We start from the raw sequence: 18,467 nt of genomic DNA, 5'->3' as shown, positions 1-18,467 counted from the left end.
CCAAGATTAGCACTTACAGTCTGTATCATTCCAGCAGCATTTATTGAAACCGTGTGCCTCATTTCCTTCAGAAAATAACCTGTAGCGTTGTTTCCTCCCACAGAGACTGCAACCTCCATAGCATCAAGTGTCAAATATTCATTCGAGGACTGAGGGAGCACAAAAACATTAAAGCATGTTTATGTACAGTTTACATACAGTTCTCACTACATGTGCATATTGTTTCTTCAACTACAAATATTTTATGTCCCAGGGGTTCATTTTTATGAAAACTAACAGATTGCAAGTTTTCTTTTTGGAATACAATATCATTCAAAAGTTTGGAGTCGACCAGATTTTTTGATGTTTTTGAAAAAAAGTCTCATGTTCACCAAGGCTGCATTTATTTGATCAAAATACAATTAAACAGTAATATTGTGAAATATTACATTATTTAAAATAAATGTTTTAAAATGTATTAATGTGCTACAAAGCTGAATTTTCAGCATCATTACTCCAGACTTCAGGGTCACATGATCCATCAGAAATCATTCTAATGTGCTGATTTGCTGCTCAAGAAACAAAGTTATAATGAACTGCTCTTCTACAGCATTTATTAATCTTAGTTATTGTTAATTTCAACATTTACTAATACATTATTAAAATTAAAAATGGTATTGCTCATGGTTAGTTCATGTTAGTTAATACATTAACCAATGTTAACAAATTAAACCTTATTGAAAAGTGTTACCAACGTTTTTATATGAAATATAATGTAAATATAAAAAATACAACATAAAATAAAATGTAAAAGTCTTGTAAAATGCATTCCTGTGAATTAAAAAGATTCATTTTTTAGAAAAAAGTAAATGTTACTGACCCCAAACATTTGAATAGTAGTTTATGAAGTTCACATCTTGGATGGATTTTTATCATGCTTTCATTTAAAATTAAATCAAATGAATTTTTCCCCCCAAAATTATGGCTGTCTCTTAGTTGTAGTGTCAACCATAACAAACAATTCTGCCACTAATAAAGTTTTTTCTAAATTGAATGTACTGTAATATATGAAGGGTTAATGTAAATTGTGAGCAGAGTGTTTCATTGTGTGAATTTAATAGTATGTATTTCTGTGATACATACATGCTAGATATGAAATAAACCACTGAGACAAAGTAGGCAATTTTTATTCCCAAAAAATGTAAAAGTCATTTCCACCACAGAACGCTACTTAATACTGCATTTAAGATGTGGTGGAAATGACACTATGATCTAAATTTTTCTTTAGTATGGAAAAAATTAAAATGACATTTCTCATGTGATGTACTGTTTGCATATTAGGCATGACAGAAGATTAATTAAAAAAAAATACCACTGAGAGTGTAAAAGAATCTGAGTTGTCTAAGACCCAGACAGCAACAGTATCAGGCCAGATCCGGACCACATCTGGTACATGTGGATTCAATGTGTACCAGATGTGGGCCAGATCTGGGCCGACACTATGTTGCTGTCTGGGGAGTCTATAGTGGCAAAATTATTGTAAGAGACACCCATTTACCCATTTGTTACACTATTTCAAACACTGGTTAAATGTGATGTGCGTGTGGACTTACATCAAAGCCAGGAACAGAAATTGAAAGTGCCTGCCCCTCCACTACAACAGACAGAGATGTGCTCTCCAAGTTCAGGAACTTCACCTGGGTTTGAGATTTTGATGGGAACTTGGGCATTGTTTGCTGTTGGATTAAAAGACAGATTTTTCTTTGCCGAGAACGAACAGTATATCAAATACATTGCGATGATTCATGCATTGTGCCAGAAAAACAACAAGGCATGAATCAAGACAATAAGCATGAAGTACCAATAACAATCTTCAAGCTAGATGTTATTGCAAAATATCTGCCAGATTGCAAAGGATCAGTTTGCTACTTACGTCAATTTGAATCTGCAAAAGAGCAGCAGCCACAAATGCCAACGCCGCAAACAGCATACCGACAGTCATCTTCCGCAGGGGCCTGGAAATAACATGTCAAATCACACAATCAAATAACACGTCGCGTCTCAATCACAAATGCTAATTCAATACCAGTTGGCCAGTACTTACGTGAAGTTAATTTTGCACAATTTGATTAGTGGATACACTGCAGAGTCCATGATCGGCACCATAATCACAATCAGCACGGGGTTCACGATCTGCACCACAACACAAATGATGACATCAACTCACATGAATATATAATGATCTCTGAAGGATCATGTAACACTGAAGTAATGGCTGCTGAAAATTCAGCTTTGACATCACAGATATAAATTACATTTTAAAAAGTATAGACACACAAAACAAACAACGTGGCATAAATCGGCCTCACCTGCATCTGATCTGGCTGAATTATAAATGCTCCCTGTAAGGACAGAGTGAGAGATCGAGAGAGAATAATATTTAATATTGCAATATAACAGCACTGATATATTTGCATTTAATAGTTTCCTTTTTTGAACTTACAAAGTTACCGTCCATAGTGGTGGCTTGAAGAGTCCAACGGGAGCCCTGGAAAGACAACACAGATCACATTTAACATCAAGCCGGATACATATTTGAGTATGGCATTTATGGCATCATTGTGTGTTTGCACACTGACCTGCTGGTCAAATAAGGCCCAGAACATTGGCAGAGGGATATAGAGGAACAGCACCTTCAATACCATCTTCACCTGAGCAATCAGGAGTTTCTGTAAAGAAACAGAGACAGTGTCTTATCGTATCAGTCTACCTTATGTCTGTGTGAACATCTTCCTGTATTCAAAAGATAATGTTTTTACATATTTGGTGCATATCGCGTGTGTGATGTTATGTAACATACATTATATTTCTCTTCTGCCCAGTCCATCCAGTGCTCTCTCTTGGGGTATTGCTTACTGCGGTGTTTAAAGCGGTTATTTACTGCAAACTGTAGAAGAGAAACGACAACAATCATCTAGTTGGGCTGGATAGTGCTTTCCCTTGTGACTTGATGTTGCATACCACAACAATTATGTATGAACCATTAAAAACTAAGTTACTGTACATTTCAGAGAGTTACAGTGGCTCAAACTTGGTTTTAGACCATTTAGACTAGCTTAAGGTGCATCTCTATTTGGTGTTTTATACTGTATATATATATATATATATATATATATATATATATATATATATATATATATATATATATATATATATATATTTAAACTATGAATTTTAAGTTTTAAAAGTTCCCTGACTGAATGTTTGGCATTAACTGCCGGTGGTGACATCATTATAATATATGCATATTAAATTCTGATTGGTGTTTATCAAACATATAAGTTACAAAGTCTATAGAGACAGAGCGACACGCGTCATAATCTGAAAAACCACGCCCACCGGGGGACAATCAAATGCTCTCCATTGACTTTGTATTGCGTGAAGCGGCCTCCTTGTCATTTCTGACTTATAACAAAAAAACAGAACAATGTCTAAAAGCTGATATGTGACAAAGTATACAGCAAACAAGCTAAACAAAACCCAGAAGTTTTTATAAGCTGTAGACCCGAAAAACGAGTGTTTAAGGGCACAAAAGGTAACTGACGACATGTTATGATGTACAAAAATCGTACATATTGTGCCTTTAATGGGAAGTGACCTGTAATTGAGAAGTCTCATTTGATCACTCCTTTTCTCAAAAATGTTAGCACTATTTCCTCAAATAAATATAAGGTTGTCGGTGCTCTTACTCCAATGCATTTCATGACTTGTAGTAGGATGTTGCCCTTGGGGGATTCCATGATGTACATGCCATGGCCTGCAATGAACACAACTGCACACAGAGAAAGAGAGAATAACCTCAGTTGCTCAAGGCTGCCATCGAGTGGTCATAAATGGTATTGCATATGCCAACATAAATAAGAGTAAAATAAACCTGCTTTAACTTACTAAGAGCAACCACCATGAGAGCTGCGGGGACCCCGAAAGCCAGCGGGAAACAGCTCTGCTTTGAGTAGATACCACACTCCTGAGCTGGAAAAACATAACAAATATACACAAACACAAGATAGATGTATCAATGCACCATGAAAAATGTAACAACAAATGTAAAAAATTGCTATTCAGATTTTAACAAAATACACACATCTCAGGATTGGTGTGATGAGAGTGGAGAGAAGACTGCCAGCGTTAATGGACAGATAAAATATGGAAAAGAAAGTACTTCTTTGTTTTTCCTGAAACAAAATAAAAATAATTATTAATATCATTCATATGCATACCATTTAGTCATTTTATGCTCATAAAGGCTGCATTTATTTGATTAAAAATACAGTAAAAACTAAAATAATTCTGATTTATTATTACAAGTTAAAATAACTGTTTATTATTTTAATATATTTTAAAATGTAATTTATTCCTGTGATGGCGAAGCTGAATTTTCAGCATCATTAATCCAATCTTCAGTGTCACATGATCCTTCAGAAATCATTATAAATGCTGATTTGCTGCTCAAGAGACATTTATTATAATCAATGTTGAAAACAGATACACTTTTTAAGGAATCTTTGAGAAATAGAACAGCATTTATTTGAAATATAAGTCTTTACTATCACTTTTGATCAATACAATCCTTACAAAATAAAACTATTCATTTCTTTCAAACATCCGCATTGGAAAGGTACCTCAGAAGTTTGTACTGCCTGAAAACATGCAAGCGTGTTTTTTTTTTACAATATGAGGAATGTTGATATATATATTACCCTAATAAATAGATAGCTTTCCTCATAACAGCGTGTTTCACACTTTGACCACGGCCTTTAGACCTCACGTCCCTGTAGCAGGGTGGAGGATTCTACAAATCACTTTATTTGTTAATCTCTAACACTCAATATCAGAGACTTAACCTTGAGCCGATAACAGCTGATTTACACAGACACAAGAATGTCCTCTTTAATATCTGATTAGGGTTGGGTGTGTGTTAAATGCGGGTATATATATATATGTGTGTGTGTGTGTGTGTGTGTGTGTGTGTGTGTGTGTGTGTGTGTGTGTGTGTGTGTGTGTGTGTGTGTGTGGAAGAGTCCACATGCCTGGTGTTCTTCAAACTGATCTCCTCCGAACGCTGCCACACAGGGTTTAATACCTCCTGTTCCCAAGGCAATGAGGATGAGTCCCAGCATGGACAAGGCACTGAAATAAAAAAGAGGAAATTCAAATTCACACTAAAGACAAAACCCACAATAACAATGTCATTACATATAACATTTTGTTTTATGTGGCACCTTATAAAGAGCATGCTATATATTTTTTTATTATGATAAAGCATGTCCCAAGTGGAAACTCACATGTGGAAGGTCTTGTTGTCAGGAACACCGTCTCTGTCGGTATCCGTGATGTCATGGATGGCACTGACAGCCATGATCACCTGGCCGATGGTGTACACTATGGACAGGTACACGATAGTCCTGTGAAAAGTCGAGATGTGGGTTATGTACATACACATATGAATTCCAGTAGAAATCAAATTAATATTCTAATGTTGACCTAAGTCTTTTGACTATGGGTACTTAGTAGGCCAGGAGGCTACAAGTGGGTGCTATAGGGGGTCCAAAAAAACTTTCACACTTACTATTTACCACACAATGTGCTTAGAGTAAGCCAGGATTAGGCCTTAATTAAATTAAGACATTTAAGTAGCTTTTATACACGTGCCTTAGAAAAAAAAAATTACTGGTGTGCTTGTGTAACCCTGTATAAAGAAATAAATTAAGTTTATAAAAAGGAAATGTTAAAATAATAAACTAACTAGAAATGAGTAAAACATGTAAGAAAAATTCTGAAATCAAAGCGAAATGCATGTCAGTGTGATGATTGACATCTTAATGATTGTCCAATTACGTGAGATTTACATTGAAGGCCCCGCCCCACCACGCTAGTTGCTGGATGGGAGAAGCCATTTTCTTTTCTGTGCGATTGGTGAAACGAGCAGAAGCATAACTTTGTGTAAAAGTTTACAAATGTGCAGAGAGGATTAGAAGAGGGACGTTTATGTTCAATTTTCTTTGGATTTGGTGAGTACACATTTTGAGATGTGTAAACTGTCATAAATGTGATTAAATGATTAATGATGTGTTCAATTGAGAGAGAATGAAAACGTATTTCTTTGTCAGAATGAAATGCTGATAAGAGCTGATGTTTAACAAGGTAAAAGAGATGTAATGGTTAAAAGACAGTGTGTATATGAGTTCCTAATGTTCATATTTTGTTGTTGATGGTGATGAACGAGTCGTTTTATGTTATTTGAGCAGTGTAATGTTACCTAAGCTGTCGAATTGCAATGGAAATATAACTGTTATATGTTAAATAAGGTAACAAGTGATACTATGTACTGTTGTTAAGCTAGAAGCAGTGCATTTAATGTGTGTTGTGAACTAAAAACTGCCTGTTGCACATGCAGGTCGGGTTTTTTGCCTACGCTGGAACTGTTCGATTCAGCGTGATCGTGACGATTCATTAGAGATGGCGAGCCTTTCCCAGTGAGATGAACATAGTGAACTGTGAGATTTGAGTTCAAACAAACACCTGAGGAATTGGGTAGGAAAGATCTGATTGCCTGTTTGATTTTTCCTCGTGAACTGATGAATCATTTTCAGCGAATCTACGGATTTTTGATTCTTTGAACCGAGTCTTTGAACTGAATCTTTGAACCGAATCTTTGATTCGAATCTGTGAAACGAATCTTTCAGCGGAACTTTTTGAACTGGACTTTTTGAATTGAACCATCTGAACTGATCCTTTCAACGAATCTTTTCAGTGATTCATTGAACTCTTTTTTTTTCCTTCTGAACCATTATTTTTGCATTGTGTTCAATACCAAGGATTTAATTTTTGAATATTTGAGTGAACTGTCCACCTTTACAATTGTGAATGTTTGTAATTGATATTGAAGGTGTGTTATTCTAGGAGATATTCATAGTTAGAGGGTGCACCCAAATCAAAAGGAGTCAAGTGAACTTGTTAAATTACAGTCAATTTAATTGAAAATTCATGTAACTGTGATTTATTATTGAACAAGTATTGTGACATGGATTGAGTTTTATTTTATTTTCCTAATTTTATTTTATTTTCCTTTTAAAAAGAAATTTCAATTTCACTAAAGATTTACTTTTAATTCAACAGTGTTGTTTTTATTACACCTCCATAGTCGAACCTATTGGCCTATGATTAATACTAGCTGCAAGTGCAATATTAATTGACACGTGTGCTACATAAAAAGTGGCGAGCCAGCCAGGAGGTGTAATTGAAAGCTTTATTGATGCTTTACATCTAAAAAGAAAAAATAGTAATTGACAAAAAAGACATTCAAATCAGTTTGTGTCGCAAAATTGACATTAAGAACATGGAAATAGTACAGAAGGAGAGTGTCAAAGTTTTAAATGCCCTCCTAGTCAGTGGACCAGTTAGCACCCTTGATGATGAAGAGTTCCTTGATCTTCTAAAATGTCATGGTTCCATCGCAAGAGTCCTTCCCATTAACGATCCTGAGTCCAAGTATCATGACCACACCATTGTAGAGTACAATTTCGGATCAGCCATTGAATCAATAAGTCCCTTGCTACCCCTGAGTTACAAAGATAAAGACGACCCAAGCTTAACTTACCAGATAAGAGCCCTGAGCAGTGTCTATTCTTGTGAGGAGAGTTCTGGTGCTACAACCTCTTACTTATCCACCCTGAAAACCATTGCTAAGCATAGTGGGAAATCCTTTACCGCTTTGCTTCGAGAAGAACTCTCGCAGATCTCAAGCTCCTTAATTCCAGATGAGGTGGATGAGGATGAGCCTGCGTTTGATGAGCTCAATTCCGTCAGAGAGCAGAATATTTCCAAGGTGAATGTTCATAGTCCTAGTTCAATTTCCAATGAGCCAACACATGATCAAGATGATGTACCAAAGTCTGAAAAGCGCTTGTCAAGTACAATGAGTCATGTTCAACTCAATCCTGCTGAGGTGCAGAAAGTCATTGTGGAGCATATAGTTAAGAGTGAAGTCGCTGCAGCAATTCCATCAACTGCTGTTGTTAGGCTCCGCCCTTTCTCAGGGAGAATTCCCCCGCCCAGCAATGAATCAGATTACGACACTTGGCGATGTAATGTTGAATTACTCTGTGATGACCCTTCTGTGTCTGACTTACAAAGAGTAAGGAGAATTATGGAGAGTCTCTTATCTCCTGCCACTGATATCGTCAAGTCACTAGGCCCTCGTGCTTCTCCCAGAGCTTACCTTAATATGCTTGATTCAGCTTATGGTGCAATTGAAGATGGTGATGAGTTGTTCTCAAAATTCATGAACACATTTCAGAATGATGGCGAGAAAGCATCTAGCTTTCTCCAAAGGCTTCAAGTTGCTCTGAGCAAGGCAGTCAGAGGAGGTGGAATTAAATCGTCTGAAGCCAACCATCATCTTCTACGGCAGTTTTGCAGAGGCTGCTGGGATGACATCCTTATTTCTGAACTTCGTCTCGAGACTCGTAGAGATGACCCTCTTGAGTTCCAAGACTTATTACGTTCCCTTAGAACCAGAGAAGACAAGAGTGCACAGAAATTGTTACGTATGAGAAGCCATATCGGTTCTTCCAAGCAGAAAACACAGCCTGCTCATCTGCAGCCTAGATCTGCTCATGCTTACAGCCAAGATACTGCCATTGCAAGCAAATCCCCTCATGAGTCAAAGTTGTTGTCTGAGACCGCTGACTTGAAGAAGCAAATTGCTGAGTTAAAGGAACAGTTAACTTCATTGACTCTCCCAAAGCCCAGAAAAACAGTCAAACCCAAGCATAAGACATCACCATCCCTTACCACTCCTGAGTTTGTCGCCAGACAGCCGTTCAAGTCAAATGGTGATCCTGTCACGAAATCCAGACCACGCCCTGGGTACTGTTTCAGATGTGGTGAAGATGGCCACATTTCTGTAACCTGTGAAAATTCTCCAAACCCCAGGCTAGTTGAAAAGAAAAGAAATGAACTGCGTTTGAAACAGCAAGAGTGGGATAGAGAAAACAGCCATGTTGGTGCAACTTCTTTAAACGCCTAACAGTTCCAGTTGTGGGACAAACTGGAGCTGGTGAACCTAAAGGTTGTCCCATCAGAAAAAACTCAGGCCCACACCACAAATCCCATATTCAACGTCTGGTCGGATCCAAGTGTACAGCGCAAGTCAAAATCTCAGGAACCGAATGTCATTGCTTACTTGACACGGGGTCGCAGGTGACTACAGTTCCTTTGTCCTTCTACCAAGCTTGCTTGACTAATCATTCCATCAAGCCCCTGAATCATCTTCTTGAGGTCAGTGGTGCAAACGGTCAGCCAGTTCCATATAAAGGATATGTCGAAATTCCAATTACTTTTCCAGAAGACATGGTAGGAGCTGAGGTTGAAATTTCCACACTTGCACTAGTTGTTCCTGATTTCAACACTGGAAAACAGTCTCAAGTCTTGATCGGGACTAACACTCTTGATTCCTTGTACGCTGAATGTTCTGAAATGAATATCCTTGAACAACATTCTCCGCGATACGGCTACAGTGCGGTCCTGAAAACTCTGGAATTACGGCATAAACAGAATGTCAATGGATGCCTTGGACTGGTGAGACTACAAAGCAAGGAGCCCGTAGTCATCCCAGCACAGCAGAAAGTTGCTCTCTGTGGAAAGACCTATGTGAACTGCTTACCTGCTCAAGAATCTGTTCTTCTGGAGCCCCCAACAAATTCCTCACTCCCTGGGGGTGTTCTTTTCCAAAGTGGTGTAGTTCAAGTGCCAACGTTTGCGCCGCAAAAGTTGACTGTTCAGCTGTGGAATGAGTCACATCGGGATGTAGTACTGCAGCCAAATGCTGTGGTTGCTGAAGTGCATGCCATCGAAAGTGTCATCCCTCAAGAATGTGAGGTGGGATCTGTACCTGCTGGTCAGAGCTGTTCCAATGAAGCGATTACTTTTGACTTTGGGGACTCCCCATTGCCCCAAGGTTGGAAGGATAGGATCAGTAAGAAGCTCAGTGATATGTCTGATGTGTTCGCTCAACATGACCTTGATTTCGGTCGAACATCCAAAGTTAAGCATCACATCAAGCTTTCTGAAGAAGCCCCTTTCAAACAAAGAGCCCGTCCTATCCATCCTCACGATCTGGCTGCTGTTCGACGGCACTTGCAAGAGCTAAAAGAGTCTGGAGTGATCCGGGAATCTGAGTCTCCTTTTGCATCCCCAATCGTAGTCGTACGCAAGAAGAATGGTGACGTTAGACTGTGTGTGGATTACAGAAAACTGAATTCACAAACTGTGAAGGACTCCTATGCTTTGCCGAACCTTGAAGAGTCTTTTTCTGCCTTGACGGGTTCACGATGGTTCTCAGTCCTGGACTTGAAGTCTGGTTATTACCAGATAGAGATGGAGGAGTCTGATAAGTACAAAACCGCTTTCTCTTGTCCCTTAGGATTTTGGGAATTTAATCGGATGCCTCAAGGAATTACCAACGCTCCAAGTACATTCCAACGATTAATGGAAAAGTGTATGGACGATCTACATCTTACGGAGGTCCTGGTGTTCCTTGACGATTTAATAGTGTTTTCCCAGACCCTTGAGGAGCATGAAGAACGGCTTCTAAAAGTACTGACAAGATTAAGAGAGTATGGGTTGAAATTATCCCCAGAAAAATGCAAGTTTTTCCAAACTTCAGTCCGTTACCTAGGCCACATAATATCGGAGGCAGGAGTCCAGACAGACCCCGAAAAGATCAGTGCACTTAAAACCTGGCCAAAACCAAAGAACCTAAAAGAGCTGAGATCATTCCTGGGATTTTCGGGATACTATCGACGGTTCATCCGTGATTATTCCAAGATAGCGAAACCCTTAAATGACTTAACTGGTGGTTATGCCCCACTGAATCGTAAGACCTTGAACAAAGAGTTGAAGGGAAATTATTTTAACCCAAAAGAGTCATTTGGGAGTCGATGGACAACGGCTTGTGATGAAGCATTCAACGCAATAATCTCCAAACTTACCAGTGCTCCTGTCCTTGGTTTTGCAGACCCAACCTTACCCTACATCCTCCACACAGACGCAAGCACAACAGGTCTTGGCGCTGCATTATATCAGGAGCAAGATGGAGAGAAAAAGGTCATAGCTTTCGCCAGTAGAGGTCTTTCTAGAAGTGAGTCACGATACCCCGCCCACAAGTTGGAGTTTCTTGCTTTAAAGTGGGCAGTAGCTGAGAAATTCTCTGACTATTTGTATGGCAATCACTTCACTGTCATAACTGACAGTAATCCTCTTACTTACATCTTAACCTCTGCGAAGCTTGATGCCATAAGTTATCGTTGGCTGTCAGCATTAGCCACATTCTCTTTTGATCTGACTTATAGATCAGGAAAGCAAAACCAAGATGCCGATGGATTATCAAGACGTCCCCATGGCGAGCTGATCAATGATATGGTGTCACAAAAGGAACAGGAACGGATACAGCAATTCGCTGCCAAGCATCTGGGTGGAGATAAAGGTGTAGTCATGGACTGTGCTGTTGTTCAAGCTGTATGTGATAAACACATCGTACAACAAGAGTATGGAAACCCTGTTGCTCTAGTGGAGTCCCTGGCAATGGAGCAGGACGCTATTCCTGGTTGTTTTGATCAAGAATTGACTGAGTGTGAATCTGCATTACCTAGTTTAAATGGTATAGATTTACAGCATGAACAAAGGGCAGATGTTATCCTGAACCAAGTCATCAGTCATTTGGAAGAAGGTAAATTGCCGTGTCGTGCGGTGAGATATGAATGTCCAGACATTCCTTTGTTGCTGAGGGAGTGGAACCGCTTGGAATTAAGAGATGGAATTCTATACAGACGACGGCAGTTGGATGACAAAACAACTTACCAATTGGTGTTACCTGTAAAGTTCCGTGCTATAGTGCTGGAGAGCCTGCATGATCAAATGGGCCACATGGGAGTGGATCGCACCCTCGACCTTGTACGTTCTCGCTTCTATTGGCCAAAAATGAGTGTTGATGTTGAGAGGAAGGTCAAGACCTGTGAACGGTGCGTTAAGCGGAAAGCTGTGCCGGAGAAGTCCGCACCCCTGGTCAACATCCTGGTTACACGACCCCTAGAGTTGCTCTGTATAGACTTTCTTTCCATTGAACCAGACCGAAGTAATGTCCAGAATGTACTCGTTATGACGGATCATTACACCAAATATGCAGTTGCAATACCCACCAACAACCAGAAAGCCAGAACTGTGGCTAAGTGCCTTTGGGACGGATTCATTGTCCACTATGGTTTTCCTGAGAGGATATTAAGTGATCAAGGAGCCGACTTTGAATCTAAACTAATCAGAGAGCTTTGCGAGATGGCAAAAATTCATAAAGTGCGGACAACTCCCTATCATCCTCGCGGTAATCCTGTAGAGCGCTTCAATAGGACGCTTCTAAACATGTTGGGTACCTTAAAGGAGCAGGATAAGTCACATTGGCATGACTTTGTAAAACCATTAGTACATGCCTACAATTGCACAAAAAATGAGGTAACTGGATTCACGCCTTATGAGCTCATGTTTGGGAGGCAACCCAGACTGCCGGTGGATTTAGCCTTTGGGCTGCCTGTAGAAAAACCTGTTCATGAGTCGCATTCCAAATATGTCCAAAGTCTCAAAGCCCGACTTGAGGAGAGTTACCGAATTGCCACTCAAAACGCTTCAAAGTCTGCATTAAGGAATAAGGACAGATTCGACAGACGAGTGAAGGAATCAACTCTTGAAGTCGGAGACAAGGTCTTAGTGAGAAACGTCCGAATCAGGGGAAAACATAAACTTGCAGACAAGTGGGAGCCTACTATTCATATAGTAGCGGAGCGAGTCGGAGACCTGCCAGTTTATAAAGTTCATCCACAGGATAAGGATGTTCCTGTGCGAGTGTTGCACAGGGATCTACTATTGCCTTGTGGGTTCCTTACTACTTCTGAGGAAAGTGTTCCTGATCCAGAAAACATCTCCAAGCCTAAGACACGAAGCCAAAGGAAGAAGGAACTGTTGAATGAGGAACAATCGGATTCAGAGGATGAAATTTGCATATTCAGTAGAATTCCTGCTGGAGAAACAAGGATTACCTATGCATATGATGTTGAAAAATCAAAAGTGGCTGATGGAAAAGGAAAGGACTTACCTCATGAAACCGAATTACCTCAGAGTGTGAGCAGTCCAGCTAACGTTCTTCCACTGGATGAAAGTTCGAGAGGGTTAACGGAAATGAATGAACCTACAGATCCGGAAGTAAAAGAAACTATGCCAACAGGAATTGAAGTTGAAGGAGGATACTTACCATCATACGATCCAACTGGTGATGAGGAGGAAATTGATATGTCCATTGATCATCAGGATCTGGAAGAGAGAACGGAACAAGAGGTTAATGTAAATGCAAGATCAAGTGTAAATGTCAACCAAAGACGATCAAATAGGGTCCCAAAACCTCCAAAGAAATTCCATTACCCACAGTTGGGTAATCCCCTTACCTCAGTAGTCCAAAACTTGTTCCAGTCATTGAGCGAAGCAGTGGTTAATTCAATGAGTCTTGCTGATTTGCCAAATGCTGACCCAATACTGACCAATAGTTAACTGAAGGGTCAAGTTAAGGGACAAAACGCAAAGAGACTTGCTTACCTTCAAGAGGGGAGGATGTAACCCTGTATAAAGAAATAAATTAAGTTTATAAAAAGGAAATGTTAAAATAATAAACTAACTAGAAATGAGTAAAACATGTAAGAAAAATTCTGAAATCAAAGCGAAATGCATGTCAGTGTGATGATTGACATCTTAATGATTGTCCAATTACGTGAGATTTACATTGAAGGCCCCGCCCCACCACGCTAGTTGCTGGATGGGAGAAGCCATTTTCTTTTCTGTGCGATTGGTGAAACGAGCAGAAGCATAACTTTGTGTAAAAGTTTACAAATGTGCAGAGAGGATTAGAAGAGGGACGTTTATGTTCAATTTTCTTTGGATTTGGTGAGTACACATTTTGAGATGTGTAAACTGTCATAAATGTGATTAAATGATTAATGATGTGTTCAATTGAGAGAGAATGAAAACGTATTTCTTTGTCAGAATGAAATGCTGATAAGAGCTGATGTTTAACAAGGTAAAAGAGATGTAATGGTTAAAAGACAGTGTGTATATGAGTTCCTAATGTTCATATTTTGTTGTTGATGGTGATGAACGAGTCGTTTTATGTTATTTGAGCAGTGTAATGTTACCTAAGCTGTCGAATTGCAATGGAAATATAACTGTTATATGTTAAATAAGGTAACAAGTGATACTATGTACTGTTGTTAAGCTAGAAGCAGTGCATTTAATGTGTGTTGTGAACTAAAAACTGCCTGTTGCACATGCAGGTCGGGTTTTTTGCCTACGCTGGAACTGTTCGATTCAGCGTGATCGTGACGATTCATTAGAGATGGCGAGCCTTTCCCAGTGAGATGAACATAGTGAACTGTGAGATTTGAGTTCAAACAAACACCTGAGGAATTGGGTAGGAAAGATCTGATTGCCTGTTTGATTTTTCCTCGTGAACTGATGAATCATTTTCAGCGAATCTACGGATTTTTGATTCTTTGAACCGAGTCTTTGAACTGAATCTTTGAACCGAATCTTTGATTCGAATCTGTGAAACGAATCTTTCAGCGGAACTTTTTGAACTGGACTTTTTGAATTGAACCATCTGAACTGATCCTTTCAACGAATCTTTTCAGTGATTCATTGAACTCTTTTTTTTTCCTTCTGAACCATTATTTTTGCATTGTGTTCAATACCAAGGATTTAATTTTTGAATATTTGAGTGAACTGTCCACCTTTACAATTGTGAATGTTTGTAATTGATATTGAAGGTGTGTTATTCTAGGAGATATTCATAGTTAGAGGGTGCACCCAAATCAAAAGGAGTCAAGTGAACTTGTTAAATTACAGTCAATTTAATTGAAAATTCATGTAACTGTGATTTATTATTGAACAAGTATTGTGACATGGATTGAGTTTTATTTTATTTTCCTAATTTTATTTTATTTTCCTTTTAAAAAGAAATTTCAATTTCACTAAAGATTTACTTTTAATTCAACAGTGTTGTTTTTATTACACCTCCATAGTCGAACCTATTGGCCTATGATTAATACTAGCTGCAAGTGCAATATTAATTGACACGTGTGCTACACTTGTTTGTGAAACCAGGCAAATCGTTTTTAAAATATACACACACAATAAGATTTAACATTTATTTGATAAAAAATACAGTAAAGCAATATTGTGAAATATTCGTACTATTTAAAACAACTGTCTTCTATTTTAGTATATTTAAAGGAACAGTTCAGTCATGAAACTCTATACGCGTTCTGATTGGTTTGTTTACTGTAACATCCACAGCCACTCGATTTGTACGTGTCCATTACAATTTCCCTTTGTAACCATGACGCATTCAAACAAATCTCTGCACGCTATGCAAATTCTTATTCTAGCCTTCCGCCTCCCCAGCACCACCTGCCTAGATCTGCTATCTCTCTAGCAGCTGCATGTTTCCATTCCCTTTATATTCTGGGCATTCACAACCATAGATCCAGCAGCAGCAGCGTGGCAGATCTAGTCTGCCAAGACAAAGCCTATGTACATTCTATTTACATTAATGTTTTTACAAAGTATCCCGAGAGTTGTCATGACTGAAATGTAATTTATTCCTGTGATGGTAAAGCTGAATTTTCAGCATCATTACTCCAGTCCTTCAGTGTCACATGATCCTTCAGAAATCATTATAATTTGCTGCTAAAGAAACATTTCTATGCACAACAGTTGTTCTGCTTAGTATTTTTGTGGAAACCGTGATCTATTTTAACCAAGATTCTTTGATGAATAGAAAATTCAAAAGAACAGCGTGGATTCAAATGGAAACATTTTGTAAGAATGTACACCGATTAGGCATAACATTATGACCACTGACAGGTGAAGTGAATAACACTGATTATCTCTTCATCACGGCACCTGTTAGTGGGTGGGATATGTTAGGCAGCAAGTGAACAATTTGTCCTCAAAGGTGCTGTGTTAGAAGCAGGAAAAATGGGCAAGCGTAAGGATTTGAGTGACTTTGACAAGGGCCAAATTGTGATGGCTAGAAGACTGGGTCAGAGCATCTCCAAAAAAGTGCAGCTCTTGTGGGGTGTTCCCGGTCTGCAGTGGTCAGTATCTATCAAAAGTGGTCCAAGGAAGGAACAGTGGTGAACCGGCGACAGGGTTGCAGACCATGTACAACCTTTCATGGAAACGGTATTCCCTGGTGGCTGTGGCCTCTTTCAGCAGGATAATGCGCCCTGCCACAAAGCAAAATGGTTCAGGAATGGTTTGAGGAGCACAACAAGAAGTTTGTTGACTTGGCCTCCAAATTCCCCAGATCTCAATCCAATCGAGCATCTGTGGGATGTGCTGAACAAACAAGTCCGATCCATGGAGGCCCCACCTCACAACTTATAGGACTTAAAGGATCTGCTGCTAACATCTTGGTGCCAGATATCACAGCACACCTTCAAGTGGAGTCCATGCCTTGACGGGTCAGGGATGTTTTGGCAGCAAAATGGGGACCAATACAATATTAGGAAGGTGGTCATAATGTTATGCCTGATCGGTGTAAAAGTCTTTACTTTACTCAATTTAATGCCTCTTACTAAAAAGAATCTTACTGACCCCAAACTTTTGAATGGCATGTAGCTGTTTTGAAATTGTAGGCATATGGTCCTTTACAAGGGGATCAAGGTTCCCTGACTTGGTATACTGCATATTGCATTCCTAATAGGGCTCGTGTGGTAGTATTCCATTCCGAACATTATTATAAAACTCACTTGAACTTTCCCAGCCACGAGTCTGCAATGATGGCCCCCATGATGGGTGTTAGGTAGCACAGAGCCACAAACGTGTGGTAGATGGTGGTGGAAAAATCATTGTCCCAACCAATAAAATACCTGAAGTACAGCACCAGCACCGCTGCAAAACACAGAGACAGGGAAGAAAAGCACAGCAATAGGATGAATAGAAAATGAAAGGAATAGAGATAGATGGATGGGAACAATGTGAGATAAGAAAAAGAGTCAGCTGTGAGACCATCTATGTGGAATTTTGGAAAGTAAAGTAAAACAGCTGATGGTGAAAGTTGACATTATTTCACGTGCACGTGTTTGGGCTTACCTTTCATGCCATAGTAGGAGAATCGCTCACAGAACTCGTTCACCACAATGAAAAATATACTGACAGGATATCCCAAGCAACTTGGCTACAATGAACAATCACAGCTTAATTAAAATATTTCCTGATAACATGTGCTCTGGAAAATTTGTTTTATAACAATATACAAAAATATGTTTTTCATAATACTTTCAAAACATAATGCTTACTAATTATGTGTTGACATGAATTTATAATGTATTTATTGTACACACACACACACACACACACACACACACACACACACACACACACACACACACACACACACACACACACACACACACACACACACACACACACACACACACACACACACACACGTTTGTTTTAGTGAAATGTGAGGACATTCCATAGGCGTAATGGTTTTTATACCGTACAAACCGTATTTTCTATCCCCTTACACTGCCCCTGCCCCTAAACCTAACCCTCACAGGAGACTGTGCAGTTCACTTTCTGTGAAAAAAAACTCATTCTGTGTGATTTATAAGCATTTTGAAAAGTGAGGACATGGGGAACGTCCTCATATTTCACCCTCTTTTTGTAATACCTATGTCATACCCATGTCATTATACACATTTGTGTCCTGATATTTCACGAAAACATGCCCACACACACACACACACACACACACACACACACACGTTTGTTTTTGTGAAATGTGAGGACATTCCATAGGCGTAATGGTTTTTATACCGTACAAACCGTATTTTCTATCCCCTTACACTGCCCCTGTCCCTAAACCTAACCCTCACAGGAGACTGTGCAGTTCACTTTCTGTGAAAAAAAACTTGTTCTGTGTGATTTATAAGCATTTTGAAAAGTGAGGACATGGGGAATGTCCTCATATTTCACCCTCTTTTTGTAATAACTATGTCATACCCATGTCATTATACACATTTGTGTCCTGATATTTCACGAAAACATGCACACACACACACACACACACACACACACACACACACACACACACACACACACACACACACACACACACACACACACACACACACACACACACACACACACAGCATTATTATGTGGGATTAGAGGTCTCACCCTTTGTTTCCTTGCCTTTTCCCCCTCTTTGTCTACAGAAATGATGTAAAATAAAAATGTCATTAAAATATTCCTAATATGGATTCAAATTTAATTTAGCTGAATTAAAATGTTATTTTAAATAACATATACTTGCACAA

At 39.1% G+C, this 18,467-nt stretch overlaps 1 protein-coding gene across 1 annotated transcript in view; it reads right to left on the bottom strand.

Moving 5' to 3' along the window:
• Positions 1-17,015, bottom strand: part of slc15a1b (solute carrier family 15 member 1b) — a 23,124-nt gene extending 6,109 nt beyond the window's left edge. The window contains exons 1-14 of the mRNA XM_079840921.1: positions 16,890-17,015; positions 5,325-5,444; positions 5,070-5,169; positions 4,124-4,214; positions 3,928-4,011; positions 3,729-3,811; positions 2,840-2,926; positions 2,619-2,708; positions 2,483-2,527; positions 2,349-2,381; positions 2,084-2,172; positions 1,913-1,994; positions 1,593-1,715; positions 18-149 (exon numbers count right to left, since the gene is read on the bottom strand). Of these exons, the coding sequence (XP_079697047.1) occupies positions 18-149; positions 1,593-1,715; positions 1,913-1,994; positions 2,084-2,172; positions 2,349-2,381; positions 2,483-2,527; positions 2,619-2,708; positions 2,840-2,926; positions 3,729-3,811; positions 3,928-4,011; positions 4,124-4,214; positions 5,070-5,169; positions 5,325-5,444; positions 16,890-16,930 (1,200 nt within the window). The 5' untranslated portion in view covers positions 16,931-17,015. The remainder of the gene's footprint in view (positions 1-17; positions 150-1,592; positions 1,716-1,912; positions 1,995-2,083; positions 2,173-2,348; positions 2,382-2,482; positions 2,528-2,618; positions 2,709-2,839; positions 2,927-3,728; positions 3,812-3,927; positions 4,012-4,123; positions 4,215-5,069; positions 5,170-5,324; positions 5,445-16,889) is intronic.
• Between the last annotated feature and the right edge of the window lie 1,452 nt (positions 17,016-18,467).

Source organism: Gobio gobio (genome assembly GCF_949357685.1).
Source record: "Gobio gobio genome assembly, chromosome: 17".
Classification (NCBI taxonomy): Eukaryota; Metazoa; Chordata; class Actinopteri; order Cypriniformes; family Gobionidae; genus Gobio; species Gobio gobio.
The sequence above is the reverse complement of the archived record's forward strand: the minus strand, read 5'-3'. Positions and strand labels throughout refer to the sequence as shown.